Source organism: Sinocyclocheilus grahami, unplaced genomic scaffold (genome assembly GCF_001515645.1).
Source record: "Sinocyclocheilus grahami isolate Dianchi unplaced genomic scaffold, SAMN03320097.WGS_v1.1 scaffold459.1, whole genome shotgun sequence".
Lineage (NCBI taxonomy): Eukaryota > Metazoa > Chordata > Actinopteri > Cypriniformes > Cyprinidae > Sinocyclocheilus > Sinocyclocheilus grahami.
Window position 1 is genome coordinate 350557 of NW_015505638.1, and position 23236 is coordinate 373792.

Here is a 23236-nt window from a genome sequence, read left to right on the forward strand (position 1 = left end):
GACAAAAAAAGGGAAATAATTTAGATTATAAAGCAGATTGAAAAATATTATAGTCATATAGAATATATGTAATACATGTATACAATATATATATATTTAAAACTATGTAGAAATATATGTAGTATTACTTGTGTAGCGTGAAACTTGCCCATAACTCAATAAACTGGTCAAATTGTTACACAAATCCTTCTGAATGACTCATTCTATCAGTCTGAAACAAAATAATTTCAAACATCCTTACCCAGTAATCAAATATGACAGGAAAACTTTCAGAAATTCACTGGTAGATTGGAAACCCTGAAAAAATAGGTTTGGGAATAAAGCTGCTGCTCGTCTTTTGTTTGTATCCAGTGAATCAATGATTCAAGAACTCACAAATGTCAATCATTATTGCACAACTGCATAAATGTTGTATTTGTTAGAGACATTATGTAAAAAAGTGTGCTCTTACATGTTTTCTTATGGAATGGGTTTTTGGTGGTAGGATGGAGAACAGTCAAGATGCCGCCATTGACGCAGATTGTTAAGATGCTGCGTGTGCATTTGTCATCAGCTGTGGTCATACACGTTCAGTAAACAATTGTACGGTCTTCATCCTGAGTTTTGGTAAAAAGTACAGTTTGTCACAGGCTGAGAAATGGCATGCAATGAAAAGGAACTTCAACTGATGTGTGGATAAAAACGGCAGAACATTAACTTCAGAATGGAGAGTGGATGGAGTTTTAAGAATCTATGAAAACAGGTCCTTAACTCTTCAGCCCTGTCCCAAATGCTGCTCTTGTGTATTTCCTTTGATTTAATTCTGCATGGATTGCTGAGTAAAAGTTCACTGCGAGGTATGAACACCCTTTTTATGTTAAAATGATAAATGGGACAACCTGCAATCCTGTGGACTTGACGGACCGCAGGCTCATATCAAGTGCACCATTTGGGACTGGGCCATAAAGTGGCTCTTAATCATTCTGACAGATTTACACGTTGCTTGTTAAACTGTATTAGCATGATGCAGCACCACAGCACAGCCAGTTCAGAAATGCATGAACGTCAGTGAAGCTTGACAATAAAAAAAAACTCTTAACTTCTTTTCGAAGGTTTCCACATCCATCAGAACACTGGCTCTACGAGATCAACGTATGATCAAAGATGATTTCATCCACCAGTCACAATATGTGGAAGTACAATAGGCTCTTGCATGATTTCATTGGTTCATAGTGTGTTTGGGGGAATGTCCTCAATGAGTTATGAGCGGAGAGGTTAGAGAGCTCCTATTCTGTGATGTGGCACTTGTAGGGTCTGCAGGTTGGGGCAGGTGAAGTATGGCGCAGGCAAGAAACACGTCGCCACTCCATTCGAAGCGAATGGGAGCGTCGGCCCATAAAAAACCTCCTCTTTCCCCTTGGTGCTCACATCTAGCACCTGCCAAACAGACAAATGATGGCATCTCAACACTAATTATCCAACATGTCATTAAAAAATAAATGCACCACTTAAGTCAACTCACCTGAATGCAGGCAAGTGGTTCATTTGTCCAAATCGAATATCCACCAACCACATAGATTCTGTCATCATGGACAGACACTCCTGCCTCATTTTGGCCTAAGAGGATAATGTAAAGAATATTACCATGGTCTATTAACCCTTTCAGGAACAGTGGAGAAGTGAAAAGCCACTTTGTCTTTCATTTTGGCTGAAAAGTATGAATCTTTGCAGTGTTTTTTGGATGACTGTAATTTGTCTCCAAAGTCTGTGCTTCTAAAAACTTCTTGCACACATTCTTATTAAATGTCAGTAGTTATTGAAGAATAAAAGTTTAAAGGGTTAGTTCACCCAAAATTCTGTCATTAATTACTCACCCTCAAGTCGTTTCTAAACCCAAACTTTATTCAACAATTTGTCTCCTCCGCATCACCCTGGTGCCATTTTGGAGAATATCCACTGGACGTAAACAGCGTATGCTGTTCTGTGTCAGCTGTGTCACACCGGATCTGTTTCCTACGTTGTTGTAGGGCTGGACAAAATTGATATCACGATATATTTCTTAATTTCGGTCGATACGATATAATTCCGATATGAACACTATTTATAAGAACATGGATTATTTTACAGATCTCCTTGCTAAATTTCTGGACTTGGGAACATTTCAGTTGCGTTGCTGTCTATGCAGGGTCAGACAGCTCTCAGATTCCATCAAAAATATCTTAATTTGTGTTCCGAAGATGAACGAAGGGCTTGCGGGTTTGAAACGACATGAGGGTGAACTATCCCTTTAAAAGGTAACATGCTGCACAATGAAAATGTATAAAAATATAAATTGCACACTTAGGGATCTACATGGAATAAAATGTGCTACCAACAGTTCACCCAAAAATGAAAATTTGTTGAACATGTACTCACCCTCAGGCCATCCAAGATGTGGATGAGTTTGTAGAGATTCTGACAGCAGATTTAGAGAAATTTAGCATTACATCACTTGCTCACAGATAGAAGAACCTATGCAGTGAATGGGTGCCGTCAGATTGAGAGTCCAAACAGCTGATAAAAGCATCACAATAATCCTCAAATAATTCACATGACTCCAGTCCATCAATTAATGTCTTGTAAAGCGAAAAATGCATGTTTGTAAGAAAAAATCCATCATTAAGGCATTTCTAACTTTAAACTGAAATTTTTCTGGCCAAAATTCATAATAATGCTTTCTCCAGTGAATGTCCATCCCCTGTTGTCCTCTCACATCAAAATCCCCTGACATATTTACTTTGTTTTTCAAATGTTTAGAACATTTTCACTTGACTGGAGAAAGCAATATAATGGATTAAGGACTAGCATTTTAGCCTGAAGCAACAGTTTGAAGATAAAAACGCCTTTCGCTTCACAAGATATTAATTGACAGACTAGAGTCGTGTCAATTACTTGCAGATTATTGTGATGATCAGCTGTTTTCAGTCTCATTCTGACAGCACCCATTCAATGTAGAGGATCCACTGGTGAGCGAGTGATGTAATGCTAACATTTTTGGGTGAACTATTTATTTAAAGTACCATGTAAATACCAGAGTATATAAATCATTCAGTACCATATTATCTATCTGAAACCATCACTGTACCATGGTACCACTTTAGTACTTCTGTTCAGTAGCAGGAATACAATATAGTGGTTCAAAACAAATACAGAATATATAGAAATGCTACCTTTTAAAGAGAAAAGGAATAGTGTTCTGCAATAATAGTTGAATAATCATATCTATTACTTGGTTGGAGTTTGTGTGTGTCTGTACCTACTTAACCATATTTTGGGGACAAATTTGTACCAAAAAGTGAGCTAAACCTGACTAAATTTCCAAAAACCTCCCTTTGGGGACATCCTCATTTGTAAAACTGGTATAAAAATAAAGTAAACTAAGTTTTTTTTTTATTGTAAAAATGCCGAAAGTTTTCTGTGAGGGGTAGGTTTAGGTGTAGGGTGATAGAATATACAGTTTGTACAGTATAAAAACCATTACGCCTATGGAATGTCCCTATTTAGATAGCTAAGTAAACGTGTGTGTGTGAGTGTTTAGTGACCTGTGAGAAGACTGAAGGTGCAGCGTGTCCACTGGTCCATGTCTATGTCATAAGAGTCAATGTGTCTAACCAGGATGCGGTCATTGTTGTAGTCCAGATCGTTCCCCCCCAGCACATACAGCTGCCTTTTTACTGCCACCATCACATGGTACACCCTCCTCTGCAACATGGGACTGCGCGCTAACCACTGATTCTACGACAGATAGGGATTCACAAAAGAAAGAAAAGCATATACTGTAATTATTTTAAAAAAATTCAAGCTATACAATTAATTAACCAGAATTTATTTTATATATATATATATATATATATATACAGTGGGTACGGAAATCTCTGGAGAGAGCTAAGAATGGCTGTCCACCAACGTTTGCCATCCAACCTGACAGAACTGGAGAGGATCTGCAAGGAGGAATGGCAGAGGATCCCCAAATCCAGGTGTGAAAAACTTGTTGCATCTTTCCCAAAAAGACTCATGGCTGTATTAGATCAAAAGGGTCCTTCTACTAAATACTGAGCAAAGGGTCTGAATACTTAGGACCATGTGATATTTCAGTTTTTCTTTTTTAATAAATCTGCAAAAATATCAACAATTCTGTGTTTTTCTGTCAATATGGGGTGCTGTGTGTACATTAATGAGGAAAAAATTGAACTTAAATGATTTTAGCAAATGGCTGCAATATAACAAAGAGTGAAAAATTTAAGGGGGTCTGAATACTTTCCGTACCCACTGTATATATATATTCAAAACTTTGTCAGAGCAAACATTTATTTCTTTAGCATATTTCAGTGCATGGGTGTGTGCATTTATTTGTGACAGGTGTGTGTATACGCAGAGATTGCACGAGCAGTGGTGAGTGAGAGTGTGAATATACATGTGTGTGTTTGGCGACCATCTGTTGAGGGTAGTGTGGGTAGGGGGTTGCTGTTCCTGGCAGGTGAATACAAAGCCACTTTGAATACCAATGAGTCTCTGCCTCCTGTTCTTTCCTCCCCTTCTTTCTTTATATCTCTCTCTTTGAAAAATACACAGTTGCACTGACCACAGAAGTTCTACAATACTTATTCTTGTTCAATTCTTGTTTTATTTTTTTGTTTGTTTGTTTTTGAGCATTTGCCCAATGTGAATTAATATTTCATTTCTATTCAACGTTAAAGGCAGTTTGTATGTTAAAGGCATATGCAAAACCCTTGACCTTAATCAGGGTAGATGCCATATTTAATTTTTCGCAAATGAATCCACAGTCCTTTTAAGGATCATAATGTTTTTACTTTGTTGTCAATCATTTAGCTAACATAACACTAAAAATATGTCTTTCCAAAATTTCTGGTAACACAAAACTATAATGTATAATTAATTATATTATACCAGCAACCATTAGAGTAATATTTTTGTATATTTATAGTAACACATTAAAATAAGTCACATTATAATCTTCAGAAACTACAATAATGCAGTAACAAGCATATTTTGTGTATCTTATATTTTGTGTAAGCATATATTAGGGTTGGGAATCGAAAATCTATTCCAATTCCAGAATGGGATCTTATTCCTAAATGAAAATGATTCAGCTGTTTAAACCTTTGACGTGTGCGATCACAATGGTGTGATCATCTCTGTTCGTCCCTGTGTGATTTTAACATTCAAATCTACGTCCGCGCTGCCGCTGTCCTAAAGAGAGCAGCTGTCATGTATATGTATGAAAAAGCTTCACAAACTGTCTTTTCAACCACACAGTATCATTATTTCTGAAACAAACATTAAAATAATCACAGAAGTACTGGGATAAAAATGGAAAAGTTCTGATGTACAGAAAAAGTTCTGTAGCGATTAAAAAAAAACAAAAAAAACAATAAAATCACCTTTTGAAAGTAATTTGATGCTTCAAATAAAGACTTATCGATTACGTTGTTATGTCAGTGGGTGTAGAAAAGGGGCTGTTAAAATGTATTTGTCTTTGAATCATTCATTCAAGAGATTCATTCAAAAACACAGATTCATCCAGTAATGAAATAAGTAAATCCTGAGTAAGTCATTGAATCATTCATTCATAAATGACATGTTGATTTTGTTGTGATTTTCTTCAGGTTCGTAAGAGAATCACAACCTCCAATAAAAAAAGTCTCAATTTATCCAGAATTGTGCACCTCTATTTTGCACACAAACAGCTCTTAATCAAGTCCAGTTTTTACGTAGCCTGTTGATTTTTGTTCATGGTATTCAGCTGCAACTAAATGTATTGCAAAAAGAGACATAATAAATATGTTTGATATCTAAATGTTTGACTGCATTTTTTTAACCACATTGGAGTCGAAACTGGGAATCCGTAAGAATCTAAATTAGAACTGATCAAATTCAAACAACACCCAACCCTAGCATATACTGTATGTGTTTTCAAAAAAGAAGTCACTTACACTCACCAATGCTATATTTATTTGGCCAAAAATACAGTAAAAAGGGAAATATTGTGCAATATTATTACAATTTAAAGTAGCTGTTTTCTATGTTCATATATTTTAAAATGTATTTATTCCTGTGATGGCAAAGCTTAATTTTCAGCAGTCATTACTCTAGTCTTTCAGTGTCACATGATCGTTCAGAAATCATTCTAATATGCTGATTTGGTGCTGGAGAAACATTTCTTCTTATTATCAGTGTTTCTTCTTATTAACAGTGAAAACAATCATACTGCTTAATATTTATGTAGAAACGGTGATACATTTCTTTCAGGATTCTATGATTAATAGAAAGTTCAAAAGAACAGCATTTAAGCAATAGAATTATTTTGCAATATTAGTGTCTTTACTGTCACTTTGATCAATTATTGCAGCTTTGCTGAATAAAATTATTATATTATATATTAAACATTAAATCCAGCGACATTAGTCTCACATAACCACATAAATACCAATATATTACCTGTCCTGGGTCATACACCATCAGTCGATTCTGGTACTGAGCTGTGTTAGTGACACCACCTGGAACAGAAGGAGCCATTATCATATGTTAAACCGATTCTAGTTATGCTTTAAAATCTTGGGCCTAGAACCTCAGTAAGGGTCTTATACACATTGAGAGATGCCTGATAAATGCCTGAGAGTGGGCTAAATGTTAAGTAATGTATTAGTACCTGAGACCCAGAGCAGCCCGTCCGCCACGCAACCTGCATGACAGGACAGCGAACGGTCAAACGGATGCACATAGGTCCACTTGTTTTTCTTGGGACAGTAGCGCTCCACACTGGGCAGAACCTGCCTCAGTTCATTCCTCCCCCCAACGGCATAGAGATACTGTCCCAGAGCTCCCAGCACAAAGTGCTCCCTGCACGCCTTCATCGGTGCAATATCAGTCCAGCGGTTCACCCTCGGATCGTACCGGCACGCAGTCCTCACCGCACACGTCCTTCCAGTGGCATGTTCCCCCTCCCCCCCAGCCACAAACAGGAAGTTGCCCATGACAGCCACACAGTGGTGACTTCGTCCAGCAGGCATGGGTGTCAACTCGCTCCAGTTCGATCCCCCCGCAACGCGCAAGTGCTCCTGTGTGGCAGGGTTGAAGAACCGCAGCTCCCGTACGCGGCTGACCTCCCGTTTGCGCCCGCCGATGATATATAGCGTCAAGGACTGAAAACGCGGCATGGTTCGTGCTGTCTGACGTAAAGGCTGCGCAAATATGGACCGGTGGTAGTCTAACGCCTCCTCCACCAGGGCGGCGATGGTGCTGCTGGAGTTGAGAAAGGGGTGGCTGTTGGCCACACGGTGCAGGGCAGAGACCTCCATCAGGCCGTAGCGCACGTGTTGCAGCAGTTCCTCCATGTACTGGTATCTGCAGTCATGCTCCAGCCAACACACCAGCAACTACAGCAGGGCAGAGTGGCTCATCAGTATTCAGCACCGATTCAGGATCAGGAGAACATACTGTTCATATGTTCATATTAAGCTCACACCATCCACACAATACCGTCTGTCTATGCAGGGCCAACGCTTTGTATTATTGTATGCTAATGCGCTAATGCTTGTGTCTCTATACCGTGATGAGAAGACAGCTGCAGATGAGATGGGGGGTTGGGATCACGCGCACATGAGACGTGCGTGTGAAGCATGCACACATACGCACTCCGGCGCAGCCAAGGGAGTTAGACAAAGGGGAGTTAATTGAACTTGAGAGCAATCTAGACTGTTTAGCTGCAGAGGCATGCGAGTATGGCGGAGATGGCTGGAGATAAGCGATGCCACTCTCGTGGAAACAAAGTGGCTTTTAACAAAATCAGCTCTGAGACGGAGAACTTATTATAGCATTCCGAGATCATGGGCCACCACCTCTAGACATTCTGCAGCTGTCTCCTACACACAAATGGCAAATTTAAATGCTTGTAATATGCTTGTAATATATTTTATATATATGCATTAATTGCAGGAAGGTACTTCTAGAAAAAAACATGGAGTTTGTGGTACAGTGTGTTATTTCTGAGCCACTAACAGCACCAAATTGCAGAGATGATGATTGCAAGCAAAAAGGTTTCCCCAAACACTCCCCCCATCTGCCATTGTCTGTTAAACAGGAAATCCTTCCCCAAACTCTGGCCATTGTTTGAGATGATTTTGCTCTGTCAAATGCTCTAACAAATAGAGCCACTTTTGAGCTCATTAAACTGCTTATGGCCTACTTATGCATATTAAACATTAAGAAATGCTTCAAATTAAACAATAAAAATTTAATGAAAATTAATTTTTTAATTAAATTTTACTCGTATTAAAATTAAGACATAATATCCAATGCCAATAAGCCTATAACTAGTTATATGTTACGGCTTATAAGCAATAAATTGCTGACATAAAATTCTATACAATACTGTCTAAACAAATAAACGGATGCACATAGGTCCACTTGTTTTTCTTGGGACAGTAGCGCTCCACACTGGGCAGAACCTGCCTCAGTTCATTCCTCCCCCCAACGGCATAGAGATACTGTCCCAGAGCTCCCAGCACAAAGTGCTCCCTGCACGCCTTCATCGGTGCAATATCAGTCCAGCGGTTCACCCTCGGATCGTACCGGCACGCAGTCCTCACCGCACACGTCCTTCCAGTGGCATGTTCCACCTCCCCACCAGCCACAAACAGGAAGTTGCCCATGACAGCCACACAGTGGTGACTTCGTCCAGCAGGCATGGGTGTCAACTCGCTCCAGTTCGATCCCCCCGCAACGCGCAAGTGCTCCTGTGTGGCAGGGTTGAAGAACCGCAGCTCCCGTACGCGGCTGACCTCCCGTTTGCGCCCGCCGATGATATATAGCGTCAAGGACTGAAAACGCGGCATGGTTCGTGCTGTCTGACGTAAAGGCTGCGCAAATATGGACCGGTGGTAGTCTAACGCCTCCTCCACCAGGGCGGCGATGGTGCTGCTGGAGTTGAGAAAGGGGTGGCTGTTGGCCACACGGTGCAGGGCAGAGACCTCCATCAGGCCGTAGCGCACGTGTTGCAGCAGTTCCTCCATGTACTGGTATCTGCAGTCATGCTCCAGCCAACACACCAGCAACTACAGCAGGGCAGAGTGGCTCATCAGTATTCAGCACCGATTCAGGATCAGGAGAACATACTGTTCATATTACAGCCTGCAGCTCACACCATCCACACAATACCGTCTGTCTATGCAGGGCCAACGCTTTGTATTATTGTATGCTAATGCTTAAGACATTGTGTCTCTATACCGTGATGAGAAGACAGCTGCAGATGAGATGGGGGGTTGGGATCACGCGCACATGAGACGTGCGTGTGAAGCATGCACACATACGCACTCCGGCGCAGCCAAGGGAGTTAGACAAAGGGGAGTTAATTGAACTTGAGAGCAATCTAGACTGTTTAGCTGCAGAGGCATGCGAGTATGGCGGAGATGGCTGGAGATAAGCGATGCCACTCTCGTGGAAACAAAGTGGCTTTTAACAAAATCAGCTCTGAGACGGAGAACTTATTATAGCATTCCGAGATCATGGGCCACCACCTCTAGACATTCTGCAGCTGTCTCCTACACACAAATGGCAAATTTAAATGCTTGTAATATGCTTGTAATATATTTTATATATATGCATTAATTGCAGGAAGGTACTTCTAGAAAAAAACATGGAGTTTGTGGTACAGTGTGTTATTTCTGAGCCACTAACAGCACCAAATTGCAGAGATGATGATTGCAAGCAAAAAGGTTTCCCCAAACACTCCCCCCATCTGCCATTGTCTGTTAAACAGGAAATCCTTCCCCAAACTCTGGCCATTGTTTGAGATGATTTTGCTCTGTCAAATGCTCTAACAAATAGAGCCACTTTTGAGCTCATTAAACTGCTTATGGCCTACTTATGCATATTAAACATTAAGAAATGCTTCAAATTAAACAATAAAAATTTAATGAAAATTAATTTTTTAATTAAATTTTACTCGTATTAAAATTAAGACATAATATCCAATGCCAATAAGCCTATAACTAGTTATATGTTACGGCTTATAAGCAATAAATTGCTGACATAAAATTCTATACAATACTGTCTAAACAAATTAGAAATAAAAATGATTTTAAATGCTATTTGTGAATTTAGGCATCAAAACATTATAATGTGCAGTAAGAAAAACAGATATTCATGCATTATTATGGATAATAGACTATTCAATTCTTAAATGTTTTTAAACATTGATTAACTTGAAGTGAGCAATTGAAGTGATAATTGAATGCACAATTAAAGATCTAATATCGGCCAATATATATTGAGTATGGTAAAGTATAAGATTGACACAATGCTATACAATTCTGATAAATTAAAAAGTCTGTAATCTCTACGATAACCGTTGGTACCTTAATAGTGTGCATTCCTAAATAATTACACAGTTAAATTTAAGTGTGCAGAGGTTCGGCGTCATTAATCATGTAACGCTCTATTGAGGTTCTGTTTCGCTTTCTTGCTTTCTCTGAATTTTAGTTGTTTTTTTCAACCCTCCTTCTTCCTTTTCACAGCCAACAGAAGAGAAGAAGAAAGCGAGGAAGAAGAAAGAGAATGAGTGAGAGTGGAAAATGAGAGAGGGAGGGAGAGAGAGAGAGAGAGAAAGAGTGAGGTGTGAGCGAGGCAGCGTCTGTTGACTGTGAAGGTCACACTGGATCAGAGAACTTCCTCGGGGCAGAAAATAAATGAACTCCCCCACCCACTCCCGCACGGAGAAAGACAGACAGAGAGTGAGTGCGAGAGAAGAAAAAAGAACAAAAAAAATAACAAAGAGGAAGAAAATGTGATTTCCAGAGCGTGAGACTCAGAGAACTCTGCATGACGATGATTGACAGCCAAACCATATCGAGGGTAGTATTTGGTGGGTGCACGTTCGGACCAGCGGACAGCAGCACCAGCCCCTGTGCCCATCACGCTTCCGTCTGATGCCCAAATTAACCTTCTCTGCAAAGTGAAGGAGGCCCAAAGCAGCCTAATCAGGGCCTGATTATGGCAGTAGCGACTGGTTAAAGGGTCAGGGTAATTGTGCCATCAGAGGGCTGATTGTTTTCAATCAGTAGGGCGGCCGGAGTGACAGCTGGGGGATTGAGGCGCTGATGGTGCCGCGGTGGGCCTAATCAGAGAGAGGCTGGGTGGGGGGTGTGGTGGGGATGCCTGATTGGTGCAAATGAATAGTCACACCACAGCCACCCCCCTACCGACTACAGCCTCCGCCCGTGTGTACATACACACACACCCTCAAATTGTCCGCACACCTTTTTTTCTCACTCTTACACCATAAATTAAACAGGTGGAGTTTGTTTGTCAATATGACCTTAAGCATTCAGATTTACTTAACAGACTACAGCCTCCGCCCGTATGTACATACACACAGACACATTGTCTGCACACATTTTTTTCTCATTCTTACACCATAAATTAAACAGGTGGAGTTTGTGTTTGTGAATATGACCGTAAAGGGATAGTTCACCCAAAAATTATAATTAGCCCATTATTTACTCACCCTCAAGCCGCTCTAGGCGTGTATGACTTCCTTCCTTCAGATGATTCCAATCGGAGTTATATTAAAAATGATCTTTGATCTTCCAAGTTGTTTAATGGCAGTCAGTGGGTGTTGCAAGTTATCAGTCCAAAAGAAGTGAAATGAAGCGCATCCATCCATAATAAAAAGTGCCTCACACGGCTCCGGGGGGTGAACAAAGGCCTCCTGTAGCGAATCGATGCGTTTTTGTAAGAAAAAAATACATATTCAAAACGTAATAATCACTTTAATCTAGCTTGCGCCAACAGTTGTACACGGAAGCAGCTCCGGGAGGATGACGTAAGATGTCGGTGTTGCACATGCGCCGGTGAGTCTCATGAAAACCAACGTTTGTTTACAGGAGCAAAGGAAGCAAAGTTTCCTTACTTTAGCAAAGGAAAACCAGTCTCCTCTTGGCTTATATCAAAATCCTCCGACATTCTTCTTTACAAATCTTCGTTATGTACTTCCAATTCGTGACCGTTGTTTTGTTTTGATCTCTCCGCTGCGCTTCCACGTTCGTCACTTCTGAGCAGCGCATGCACAACGCCGATGTCCTACATCATCCGCCCGTAGCTGCTTTCGTGTACAACAGTGAGTGCAAACTAGATTAAATAGATTTTTACATTTTAAATATGGTTATTTTTCTTACAAAAACACATCGATTCACTACAGGAGGCCTTTGTTCACCCCCCGGAGCCGTGTGAGGCACTTTTTATCATGGATGGATGCGCTTTATTTCACTTCTTTTGGACTGATGCATGCAACACCCGCTGACTACCATTAAACAGCTTAGAAGATCAAAGATTTGTCTGAAAGAATGAAAGAATAAAGTCATATACACCTAGGATGCCTTGAGGGTGAGTAATTCATGGGCTAATTTTTTTTTTTGGGTGAACTAACCCTTTAAGCATTCAGACTGACTAAACGACGCTATGTGTTTGGCAGCCATTACAGAGAATGTCACAGGGTCCAAAAGTCTGAGACGTTCTTTTCTGATTCAATACAAAATTGTTCATTATTAAATTATACATTATTATATAGTATTAAATTATAATATATTACAAATTATAGTGAAAACTTGATCTAAAAATTGTACTTTAATGGACCCTTTTCAAATTTCCAGGGTTCTCAGAAGGGAAAGTTGTCATAGTTGGGTAAACTTCTACAGTGGTGAATAGAAACTACAACAAATATATTTTTATATAACTAGTGTTCTGTAATTTAAAGCCAAGGTAGTATAACATAAAGATTTAAAAATTATCATATAAAAAAATTTATTTACGATGTTAATGACTGTGGAAACGCATCATAACTGTCTGTGAAAAGGGTCCATTACAAAATGGATTGTCCTTGTTTTGGTTTAATGACAGCAGCACTGAGAGCTCCACGAATTTGTCTAAAACCTAATGATCACATTGTTTAGCATGGTTAAAGATGTTCCAAAGAGTATCCTGAGCTTCAGTGGATGAACATCCGACTGTCAGTACAAAGCGGTTCACATTAGTGAACTACACATGATGTAGAAACTTAAATATTTCATAACTGTTTTGAAGAGTTAAAGTCTGTGAATTTGCGGCCCACACACCTGCCATATCTCCTCCTCACTAAGGGAGGTGAGGCGGTCACTTTTTAGCACTTCCCTGAGGAGCCGATAAGGTAGAAGCAGCACTTCCTCTTGTCTGTTCCTCTGCAGCTCAGAGAGGTGATCCACCAGAAAGACCACCACTGCTTCCTCTAGGGCCGGTAAGTGGAAGAGGTCTGCCAGCCTGTACAGGTCCAGATAGTTAAAACTGTTCAGCTCCTACAGGCACAGATATAAATACAGACAGATCCACAGTCAGAGGGGGTCAGAGGTTTTATTCATGCTTAACTCTATGAACACAAACTAGTTGAGCATTACAGTCTAAAATAAAATCTCACATGCCCTGATTCAAGCACACAAACATAAAAATAAGATATCACCACGAATGCACACATACAGTTGTAATACAGTATATATTACAGTTATAATAAATTATTATTAGAAGCTCAACAGAGCTGAATCTCATCAAAGTCCACAATATCCAAAAATGTAGCCTGGAAAATTATAAGTAAAAGAAAGAACAACGGAGAGATAAATCCTCTCAGGATGTTCCACAGATGCAGGATGACGAAAAGTGCTTGACACAGAGACTGACTGCCATCTACTGGTTAAAATTATTAACAAGCACATTTTAAATGCAGTGGTGAGCCATGAAAAGGCTGCAGATCTTTTTCACATTTTCTGGGCTTATTTATGGGGAAAGTCTATGGAATTCTGCAGAATCAGCTCAAAATCATTAAGGAATACTGACTACACACAAAAGCTTCAGGAGAATATAACATCATATATTCTTATGATATATACTCTAATGATAATTATATTGTTATTTAAAGCTTCAAATAAACACATTCATTGTAATCAAATGGAAAAGAGCATGAGGGTGATGACATGAGAGTGAATGAATGATGACAGATTTTTTCAGAGCTATTCCTTTAATAAATTAACAGGAAGCAGGAATACAGTAGCTCTTTTATAGAAATAAAATCTAACACAAACACAATGATGGTGTAAAAGAAAGATCTGATTACACAGTGAAATTATATGTAGTACCTGCTGACATGGGCAGAAATTACTCATAAACACACCTGAATGAGATAGTGGGAACAGAGGCTGAGCAGTTCCAGCAGTTGAAGGTGGCTTCCAGCAGACAGGACATCTTGTATCACTCCTGGCTCCAGCATGATCTACAGACAAAGGACCGAAGTAAGACTATCCTAAGAAACCACAATCTTGCAATCAGGGGTCTTCTGCCTTTTTCAGGCCAAGGACCTCTTGATGAAGAGAAAGACAGAGCAGTGACCCTGTGTTAAATATTGTCTAAAAGTAGGCTAAGTGTTGCATTTTAAGCCAGCTCTATAATAATGTGTATAGCAGACTACTATATTAAATACTTCATGATCCTTAGATTGCAAAGTCATTAAAATAATCATTATTAATATACAGAGTGCATTATATGATCATACAAATGCAGTTTCATTTTAATAAAAATGAAATAGGCTAAAACATTGAAAAGAAAAGAATTCTTCTCATTGAGGCTTAAGAGCTCAATCAAAATAAGCCACAAAATATGCTGCATTCTCTGCACCACAGATGGTTAGCTCAAATCATGCAAAAGAAAAAAAATTCAGGCTGGAGCAACTAAAGCACACATGCATCCAGGAGCAAAAAATCAGACTACTAGTTATTTTAACTGAGAGGATAGTGAGCACTTCAATTGATCCAATTCAGTTACACTACCATTCAAATGTTTGTGGTTGGTAAGATTTTTTTAAATGTTATTGAATTAAGTTTCTTATGCTCCACAAGGGTACATTTATTTGATCAAAAATTCAATAAAAACTGTTCAATTGAGTAATATTATAACAATTTAAAATAAGTTTTCAACTTGAATATATTTAAAAATGTATTTCAATTTAAAATTATTAAAAAATAATTTCAATATAAATGTATATTTTGATACATTTGATACATAAGTGTAGATAGTGTGCAGGATTTATTTTTTGTTTTTATAAATAGAAAATTCAAAAGAACACCATTTATTTGAAATAGAAATCATTTGTAACATTTTAAAAGTCTTTACTGTCACTTCTGATCCACTACTGATCAATAGCCCCTTTCACACATACAGACTTTACTGGTAAATTACCAGTAAATTACTGTTAAGAGATCATGTGTGAACAGGACCTTTTCAAAAATACCGGTAAATTTGTTCCGGCAATTTACCGGTATGAGAAGTTATAACATTACCAGTATATTACCGGTAATATGCTCTGTGTGAACGCAGCACAAGATTACTGGTATGAGCATGTACGAGTTCAGAACGAGCTGACATAGGACGTCTACTTTAGGCCAATCCAGAGCCGTTGAAATACAAAATTTAATGACTCTGGGTAAATCTAGGGATGGGCAATACAACTTATTTTGCTTTCAATACGATACCAATACTTTCAAAGGTCAGTATCGTCGATATCGATACCCATAAGCTGAACTTTTAAATTATTTAATTATTTAATTATTAAGACTAAAATAGGTAATGATACCCATTTAACATTATATTTGACAAGCATTTTAACATTTAAATACTATTAAACTACAGTCACTGTATAGTAAAACCATGGTTTATTATCATAAGAGACTGCCAGTTGCACCCATACAATACAACCTCTTTATTCTGACAGTGTATTATTTAGATTAACATTAGTTACAGAATAGAACATGATCAATATGAACTTCAAGCGTTCAATTTAAATAAATGTAATTGCACAAACTATAGGCAACAATTTCAATTTGTTTATTGTGAAATAACTCAAAAATTTTATGTTTTTCTGTCCTCTGAAGAATTGTTCTGAACTGATACTTTTGGGAAAAGCAGCCCTGTTTGAATGCAGTGTCAGCAGTGAGCGAACACTCTCTCTGATTGTTTAGTTCTGTGTTCAGAATGAGCAGGAAAATAGTTCTGTCCTACCCAAATTTTTGCTAACATATATTATTCGTTCAAATCAGTGCATATTGTACGCATTAAATTTCTTGGTAAATGAACAAAATCACTGGTAAAAAAAAAAACTTTAGTATTGATATTTTTTATTTGAGTATCGATACTTTCAATACTGATATCAGTATGAATATATCGATACTTCTGTATCGATATGTCCATCCGTAGGCCAATCATAACATTCTGATGCAGATGAGGCATTTACTCCGCACTGTGTAGTTCAGTTTGAAGTAATCTAATACGATATCTCTGGGATAAAATGAGCTCAGTTTACAAATGTACAGTAACATATATAATAATATGGCATATATACATATAATAACATTTAACCAGAATTAGATGTTTATAAGCCCATTTGTGAAGCTCTAGAATAAATATGATTATTCACAAGTATTTCACTTATCTGCTCCTATTTGTTATCCTTCCAGAACCTAGAAACCTGTCTTTGCTTGAGGCAGTCAATTTTTGTTTGTTTTGCATGTTCAGGCTCTATGTAGCTGTGTGGGCTATGCTCAATTTACCTGGCCTGTGTAGGCGAAGTCCAGTGCGTGCTTCAGTCCCACGCTAGTCACACCCTGGAGAGTTACCTCATCTGCCTCACTCTCCACCATGCACAGACTGAACATGGCCTGAAGATACACACACACAAACTTATAAGCAGGATGCACCACAGAACTAGAGTAATACAGCATCCTGTAAATAGATTTTAAAATAAAAACGTCAATAAACTCTTCATTCAAGTCTAAAGAGTATCATTCTGAAAATGAAAGTGAGTCCATGACCATCAATCAGTGCGGTCTTTAGTTTTACACACACAAAATAAAGAGAGCAAGAGGCCAGCACTGTCCCGCTGTGTTCTCTGGCAGGAGTACACTAATCAAAAGCATTGATTGCTGTCACAGAGCGAGTGTAGGATGGTCATTGATCAGAGCCCATGGAGAAGAGGAAGTCAAAGGACATTGGATCATCATTACACCTGCCAAACACCACTGATCAAACCTAATGCTTCTAATGATTAACATCCAGTGTTTAAAAAAAAAGCCTGGTTCTGGATTAAAATTAGTATCGGTGCTTAGTCCTTTAAAAGAATCAATAGACATCTAATGCAGGTCTTGGCTCAGTCTGAAGCCTCCGTGTGCTGAAAACAGATGCCAAATGTTTATCATCTTATCTTTGTCACCTCACCTTCAGAAAGTTTTTCCCCAGTAGTAATATCACATTTGATGTGCCTGGTACAAGTCTGCCGCGTTTTTCTATTATCTATTTTAAGAGCAGCACTTTTTTAATGCCTGACCTCAGCTCACATTCAGACTTTCAAAAGCACTCATTAGAGCTGAGGGTTGTTGGTTTGTTGACGCTACTTAGAGAGCTCGTTACTGGGACACCACTGCCCAAAAGCAAGACTTATAGGGTTTTTTTGGAAGGGGATTGTGGTATTAAGGATGACCAGTCCTGAGTCACATGTCTGACTGGCTGACTTCTGACCTTGGAAAAGTAGAGCAGCTGGTCAGACAACAGCTTTACGAGCTAATTAGTTTACAACACATGCCTTTTGAACCATATGACAATACAGATTTATTAAATGCTTCACATCAGTGTTTCCAGCATTGCTGTACTGTGAATCTTCAGTACCACGCAATTGTATTTCACATGAGCTGTGATAGATGCCAAATGTTTATCATCTTATCTTTGTCACCTCACCTTCAGAAAGTTTTTCCCCAGTAGTAATATCACATTTGATGTGCCTGGTACAAGTCTGCCGTGTTTTTCTATTATCTATTTTAAGAGCAGCACTTTTTTAATGCCTGACCTCAGCTCACATTCAGACTTTCAAAAGCACTCATTAGAGCTGAGGGTTGTTGGTTTGTTGACGCTACTTAGAGAGCTCGTTACTGGGACACCACTGCCCATAAGCAAGACTTATAGGGTTTTTTTGGAAGGGGATTGTGGTATTAAGGATGACCAGTCCTGAGTCACATGTCTGACTGGCTGACTTCTGACCTTGGAAAAGTAGAGCAGCTGGTCAGACAACAGCTTTACGAGCTAATTAGTTTACAACACATGCCTTTTGAACCATATGACAATACAGATTTATTAAATGCTTCACATCAGTGTTTCCAGCATTGCTGTACTGTGAATCTTCAGTACCACGCAATTGTATTTCACATGAGCTGTGAATGCAAGTTTTATGTCTATACAGTGCACCACAAAAACAACGGCAAGAACTAAACAGACAAAAACAACATACAGCACTACCAGTGTAGTCTGATTCACAAACAAATTAATCTTATTACTCAAATTACTTTTTTTTTTAATGAATAATTCAAAAAGATTAATTACTGGTTTGAATAAGTCTGGTGAATCCCTCACTGAAGTTAATCGGCCAGAGTGGTTACTGAATCATCATCTGAGTCACTGAACTTACTTGTGTCATGTGATTGTTGTTGCTGATGCAATTAATTTGTTAAAGATACACTTGTATAGCCTACTTGTGTGTGTGTGTACTGCATATAGACATACTCTTTTTTAATTACAAAAAGCTCAAGCAAATGTGTAGATAGATAGATAGATAGATAGATAGATAGATAGATAGATAGATAGATAGATAGATTAATGATAATTATATTGTTATTTAAAGCTTCAAATAAACACATTCATTGTAATCAAATGGAAAAGAGCATGAGGGTGATGACATGAGAGTGAATGAATGATGACAGATCTTTTCAGAGCTATTCCTTTAATAAATTAACAGGAAGCAGGAATACAGTAGCTCTTTTATAGAAATAAAATCTAACACAAACACAATGATGGTGTAAAAGAAAGATCTGATTACACAGTGAAATTATATGTAGTACCTGCTGACATGGGCAGAAATTACTCATAAACACACCTGAATGAGATAGTGGGAACAGAGGCTGAGCAGTTCCAGCAGTTGAAGGTGGCTTCCAGCAGACAGGACATCTTGTATCACTCCTGGCTCCAGCATGATCTACAGACAAAGGACCGAAGTAAGACTATCCTAAGAAACCACAATCTTGCAATCAGGGGTCTTCTGCCTTTTTCAGGCCAAGGACCTCTTGATGAAGAGAAAGACAGAGCAGTGACCCTGTGTTAAATATTGTCTAAAAGTAGGCTAAGTGTTGCATTTTAAGCCAGCTCTATAATAATGTGTATAGCAGACTACTATATTAAATACTTCATGATCCTTAGATTGCAAAGTCATTAAAATAATCATTATTAATATACAGAGTGCATTATATGATCATACAAATGCAGTTTCATTTTAATAAAAATGAAATAGGCTAAAACATTGAAAAGAAAAGAATTCTTCTCATTGAGGCTTAAGAGCTCAATCAAAATAAGCCACAAAATATGCTGCATTCTCTGCACCACAGATGGTTAGCTCAAATCATGCAAAAGAAAAAAAATTCAGGCTGGAGCAACTAAAGCACACATGCATCCAGGAGCAAAAAATCAGACTACTAGTTATTTTAACTGAGAGGATAGTGAGCACTTCAATTGATCCAATTCAGTTACACTACCATTCAAATGTTTGTGGTTGGTAAGATTTTTTTAAATGTTATTGAATTAAGTTTCTTATGCTCCACAAGGGTACATTTATTTGATCAAAAATTCAATAAAAACTGTTCAATTGAGTAATATTATAACAATTTAAAATAAGTTTTCAACTTGAATATATTTAAAAATGTATTTCAATTTAAAATTATTAAAAAATAATTTCAATATAAATGTATATTTTGATACATTTGATACATAAGTGTAGATAGTGTGCAGGATTTATTTTTTGTTTTTATAAATAGAAAATTCAAAAGAACACCATTTATTTGAAATAGAAATCATTTGTAACATTTTAAAAGTCTTTACTGTCACTTCTGATCCACTACTGATCAATAGCCCCTTTCACACATACAGACTTTACTGGTAAATTACCAGTAAATTACTGTTAAGAGATCATGTGTGAACAGGACCTTTTCAAAAATACCGGTAAATTTGTTCCGGCAATTTACCGGTATGAGAAGTTATAACATTACCAGTATATTACCGGTAATATGCTCTGTGTGAACGCAGCACAAGATTACTGGTATGAGCATGTACGAGTTCAGAACGAGCTGACATAGGACGTCTACTTTAGGCCAATCCAGAGCCGTTGAAATACAAAATTTAATGACTCTGGGTAAATCTAGGGATGGGCAATACAACTTATTTTGCTTTCAATACGATACCAATACTTTCAAAGGTCAGTATCGTCGATATCGATACCCATAAGCTGAACTTTTAAATTATTTAATTATTTAATTATTAAGACTAAAATAGGTAATGATACCCATTTAACATTATATTTGACAAGCATTTTAACATTTAAATACTATTAAACTACAGTCACTGTATAGTAAAACCATGGTTTATTATCATAAGAGACTGCCAGTTGCACCCATACAATACAACCTCTTTATTCTGACAGTGTATTATTTAGATTAACATTAGTTACAGAATAGAACATGATCAATATGAACTTCAAGCGTTCAATTTAAATAAATGTAATTGCACAAACTATAGGCAACAATTTCAATTTGTTTATTGTGAAATAACTCAAAAATTTTATGTTTTTCTGTCCTCTGAAGAATTGTTCTGAACTGATACTTTTGGGAAAAGCAGCCCTGTTTGAATGCAGTGTCAGCAGTGAGCGAACACTCTCTCTGATTGTTTAGTTCTGTGTTCAGAATGAGCAGGAAAATAGTTCTGTCCTACCCAAATTTTTGCTAACATATATTATTCGTTCAAATCAGTGCATATTGTACGCATTAAATTTCTTGGTAAATGAACAAAATCACTGGTAAAAAAAAAAACTTTAGTATTGATATTTTTTATTTGAGTATCGATACTTTCAATACTGATATCAGTATGAATATATCGATACTTCTGTATCGATATGTCCATCCGTAGGCCAATCATAACATTCTGATGCAGATGAGGCATTTACTCCGCACTGTGTAGTTCAGTTTGAAGTAATCTAATACGATATCTCTGGGATAAAATGAGCTCAGTTTACAAATGTACAGTAACATATATAATAATATGGCATATATACATATAATAACATTTAACCAGAATTAGATGTTTATAAGCCCATTTGTGAAGCTCTAGAATAAATATGATTATTCACAAGTATTTCACTTATCTGCTCCTATTTGTTATCCTTCCAGAACCTAGAAACCTGTCTTTGCTTGAGGCAGTCAATTTTTGTTTGTTTTGCATGTTCAGGCTCTATGTAGCTGTGTGGGCTATGCTGAATTTACCTGGCCTGTGTAGGCGAAGTCCAGTGCGTGCTTCAGTCCCACGCTAGTCACACCCTGGAGAGTTACCTCATCTGCCTCACTCTCCACCATGCACAGACTGAACATGGCCTGAAGATACACACACACAAACTTATAAGCAGGATGCACCACAGAACTAGAGTAATACAGCATCCTGTAAATAGATTTTAAAATAAAAACGTCAATAAACTCTTCATTCAAGTCTAAAGAGTATCATTCTGAAAATGAAAGTGAGTCCATGACCATCAATCAGTGCGGTCTTTAGTTTTACACACACAAAATAAAGAGAGCAAGAGGCCAGCACTGTCCCGCTGTGTTCTCTGGCAGGAGTACACTAATCAAAAGCATTGATTGCTGTCACAGAGCGAGTGTAGGATGGTCATTGATCAGAGCCCATGGAGAAGAGGAAGTCAAAGGACATTGGATCATCATTACACCTGCCAAACACCACTGATCAAACCTAATGCTTCTAATGATTAACATCCAGTGTTTAAAAAAAAAGCCTGGTTCTGGATTAAAATTAGTATCGGTGCTTAGTCCTTTAAAAGAATCAATAGACATCTAATGCAGGTCTTGGCTCAGTCTGAAGCCTCCGTGTGCTGAAAACAGATGCCAAATGTTTATCATCTTATCTTTGTCACCTCACCTTCAGAAAGTTTTTCCCCAGTAGTAATATCACATTTGATGTGCCTGGTACAAGTCTGCCGCGTTTTTCTATTATCTATTTTAAGAGCAGCACTTTTTTAATGCCTGACCTCAGCTCACATTCAGACTTTCAAAAGCACTCATTAGAGCTGAGGGTTGTTGGTTTGTTGACGCTACTTAGAGAGCTCGTTACTGGGACACCACTGCCCAAAAGCAAGACTTATAGGGTTTTTTTGGAAGGGGATTGTGGTATTAAGGATGACCAGTCCTGAGTCACATGTCTGACTGGCTGACTTCTGACCTTGGAAAAGTAGAGCAGCTGGTCAGACAACAGCTTTACGAGCTAATTAGTTTACAACACATGCCTTTTGAACCATATGACAATACAGATTTATTAAATGCTTCACATCAGTGTTTCCAGCATTGCTGTACTGTGAATCTTCAGTACCACGCAATCGTATTTCACATGAGCTGTGAATGCAAGTTTTATGTCTATACAGTGCACCACAAAAACAACGGCAAGAACAAAACAGACAAAAACAACATACAGCACTACCAGTGTAGTCTGATTCACAAACAAATTAATCTTATTACTCAAATTACTTTTTTTTTAATGAATAATTCAAAAAGATTAATTACTGGTTTGAATAAGTCTGGTGAATCCCTCACTGAAGTTAATCGGCCAGAGTGGTTACTGAATCATCATCTGAGTCACTGAACTTACTTGTGTCATGTGATTGTTGTTGCTGATGCAATTAATTTGTTAAAGATACACTTGTATAGCCTACTTGTGTGTGTGTGTACTGCATATAGACATACTCTTTTTTAATTACAAAAAGCTCAAGCAAATGTGTAGATAGATAGATAGATAGATAGATAGATAGATAGATAGATAGATAGATAGATAGATAGATAGATAGATAGATAGATAGATGGTATTTAACTGAAAGAACTTGCTGACACATTTCTAGGATGGTTCTGGGTGCTTTCTTCCATTCATATAAGGTTTGTTTCACCATCTTTTTGTGTTTCAAATAACACATCTCTCCTTAACAAGCCCTACAATTGTAGGTATAATTCATGCACGAACAATGCAGGACCACTTGTATGCCAAAGTG

The 23236-nt window shown here is 38.0% G+C and overlaps 1 protein-coding gene across 1 annotated transcript in view; it reads right to left on the reverse strand.

Moving 5' to 3' along the window:
* Nucleotides 1-445: 445 nt before the first annotated feature.
* The window catches only part of klhl32 (kelch-like family member 32), a 31864-nt gene continuing 9073 nt past the window's right edge, over nucleotides 446-23236 (reverse strand). The window contains exons 5-12 of the mRNA XM_016234819.1: nucleotides 21456-21563; nucleotides 19028-19126; nucleotides 13149-13364; nucleotides 6689-7415; nucleotides 6478-6536; nucleotides 3561-3753; nucleotides 1502-1596; nucleotides 446-1416 (exon numbers count right to left, since the gene is read on the reverse strand). Of these exons, the coding sequence (XP_016090305.1) occupies nucleotides 1255-1416; nucleotides 1502-1596; nucleotides 3561-3753; nucleotides 6478-6536; nucleotides 6689-7415; nucleotides 13149-13364; nucleotides 19028-19126; nucleotides 21456-21563 (1659 nt within the window). The 3' untranslated portion in view covers nucleotides 446-1254. The remainder of the gene's footprint in view (nucleotides 1417-1501; nucleotides 1597-3560; nucleotides 3754-6477; nucleotides 6537-6688; nucleotides 7416-13148; nucleotides 13365-19027; nucleotides 19127-21455; nucleotides 21564-23236) is intronic.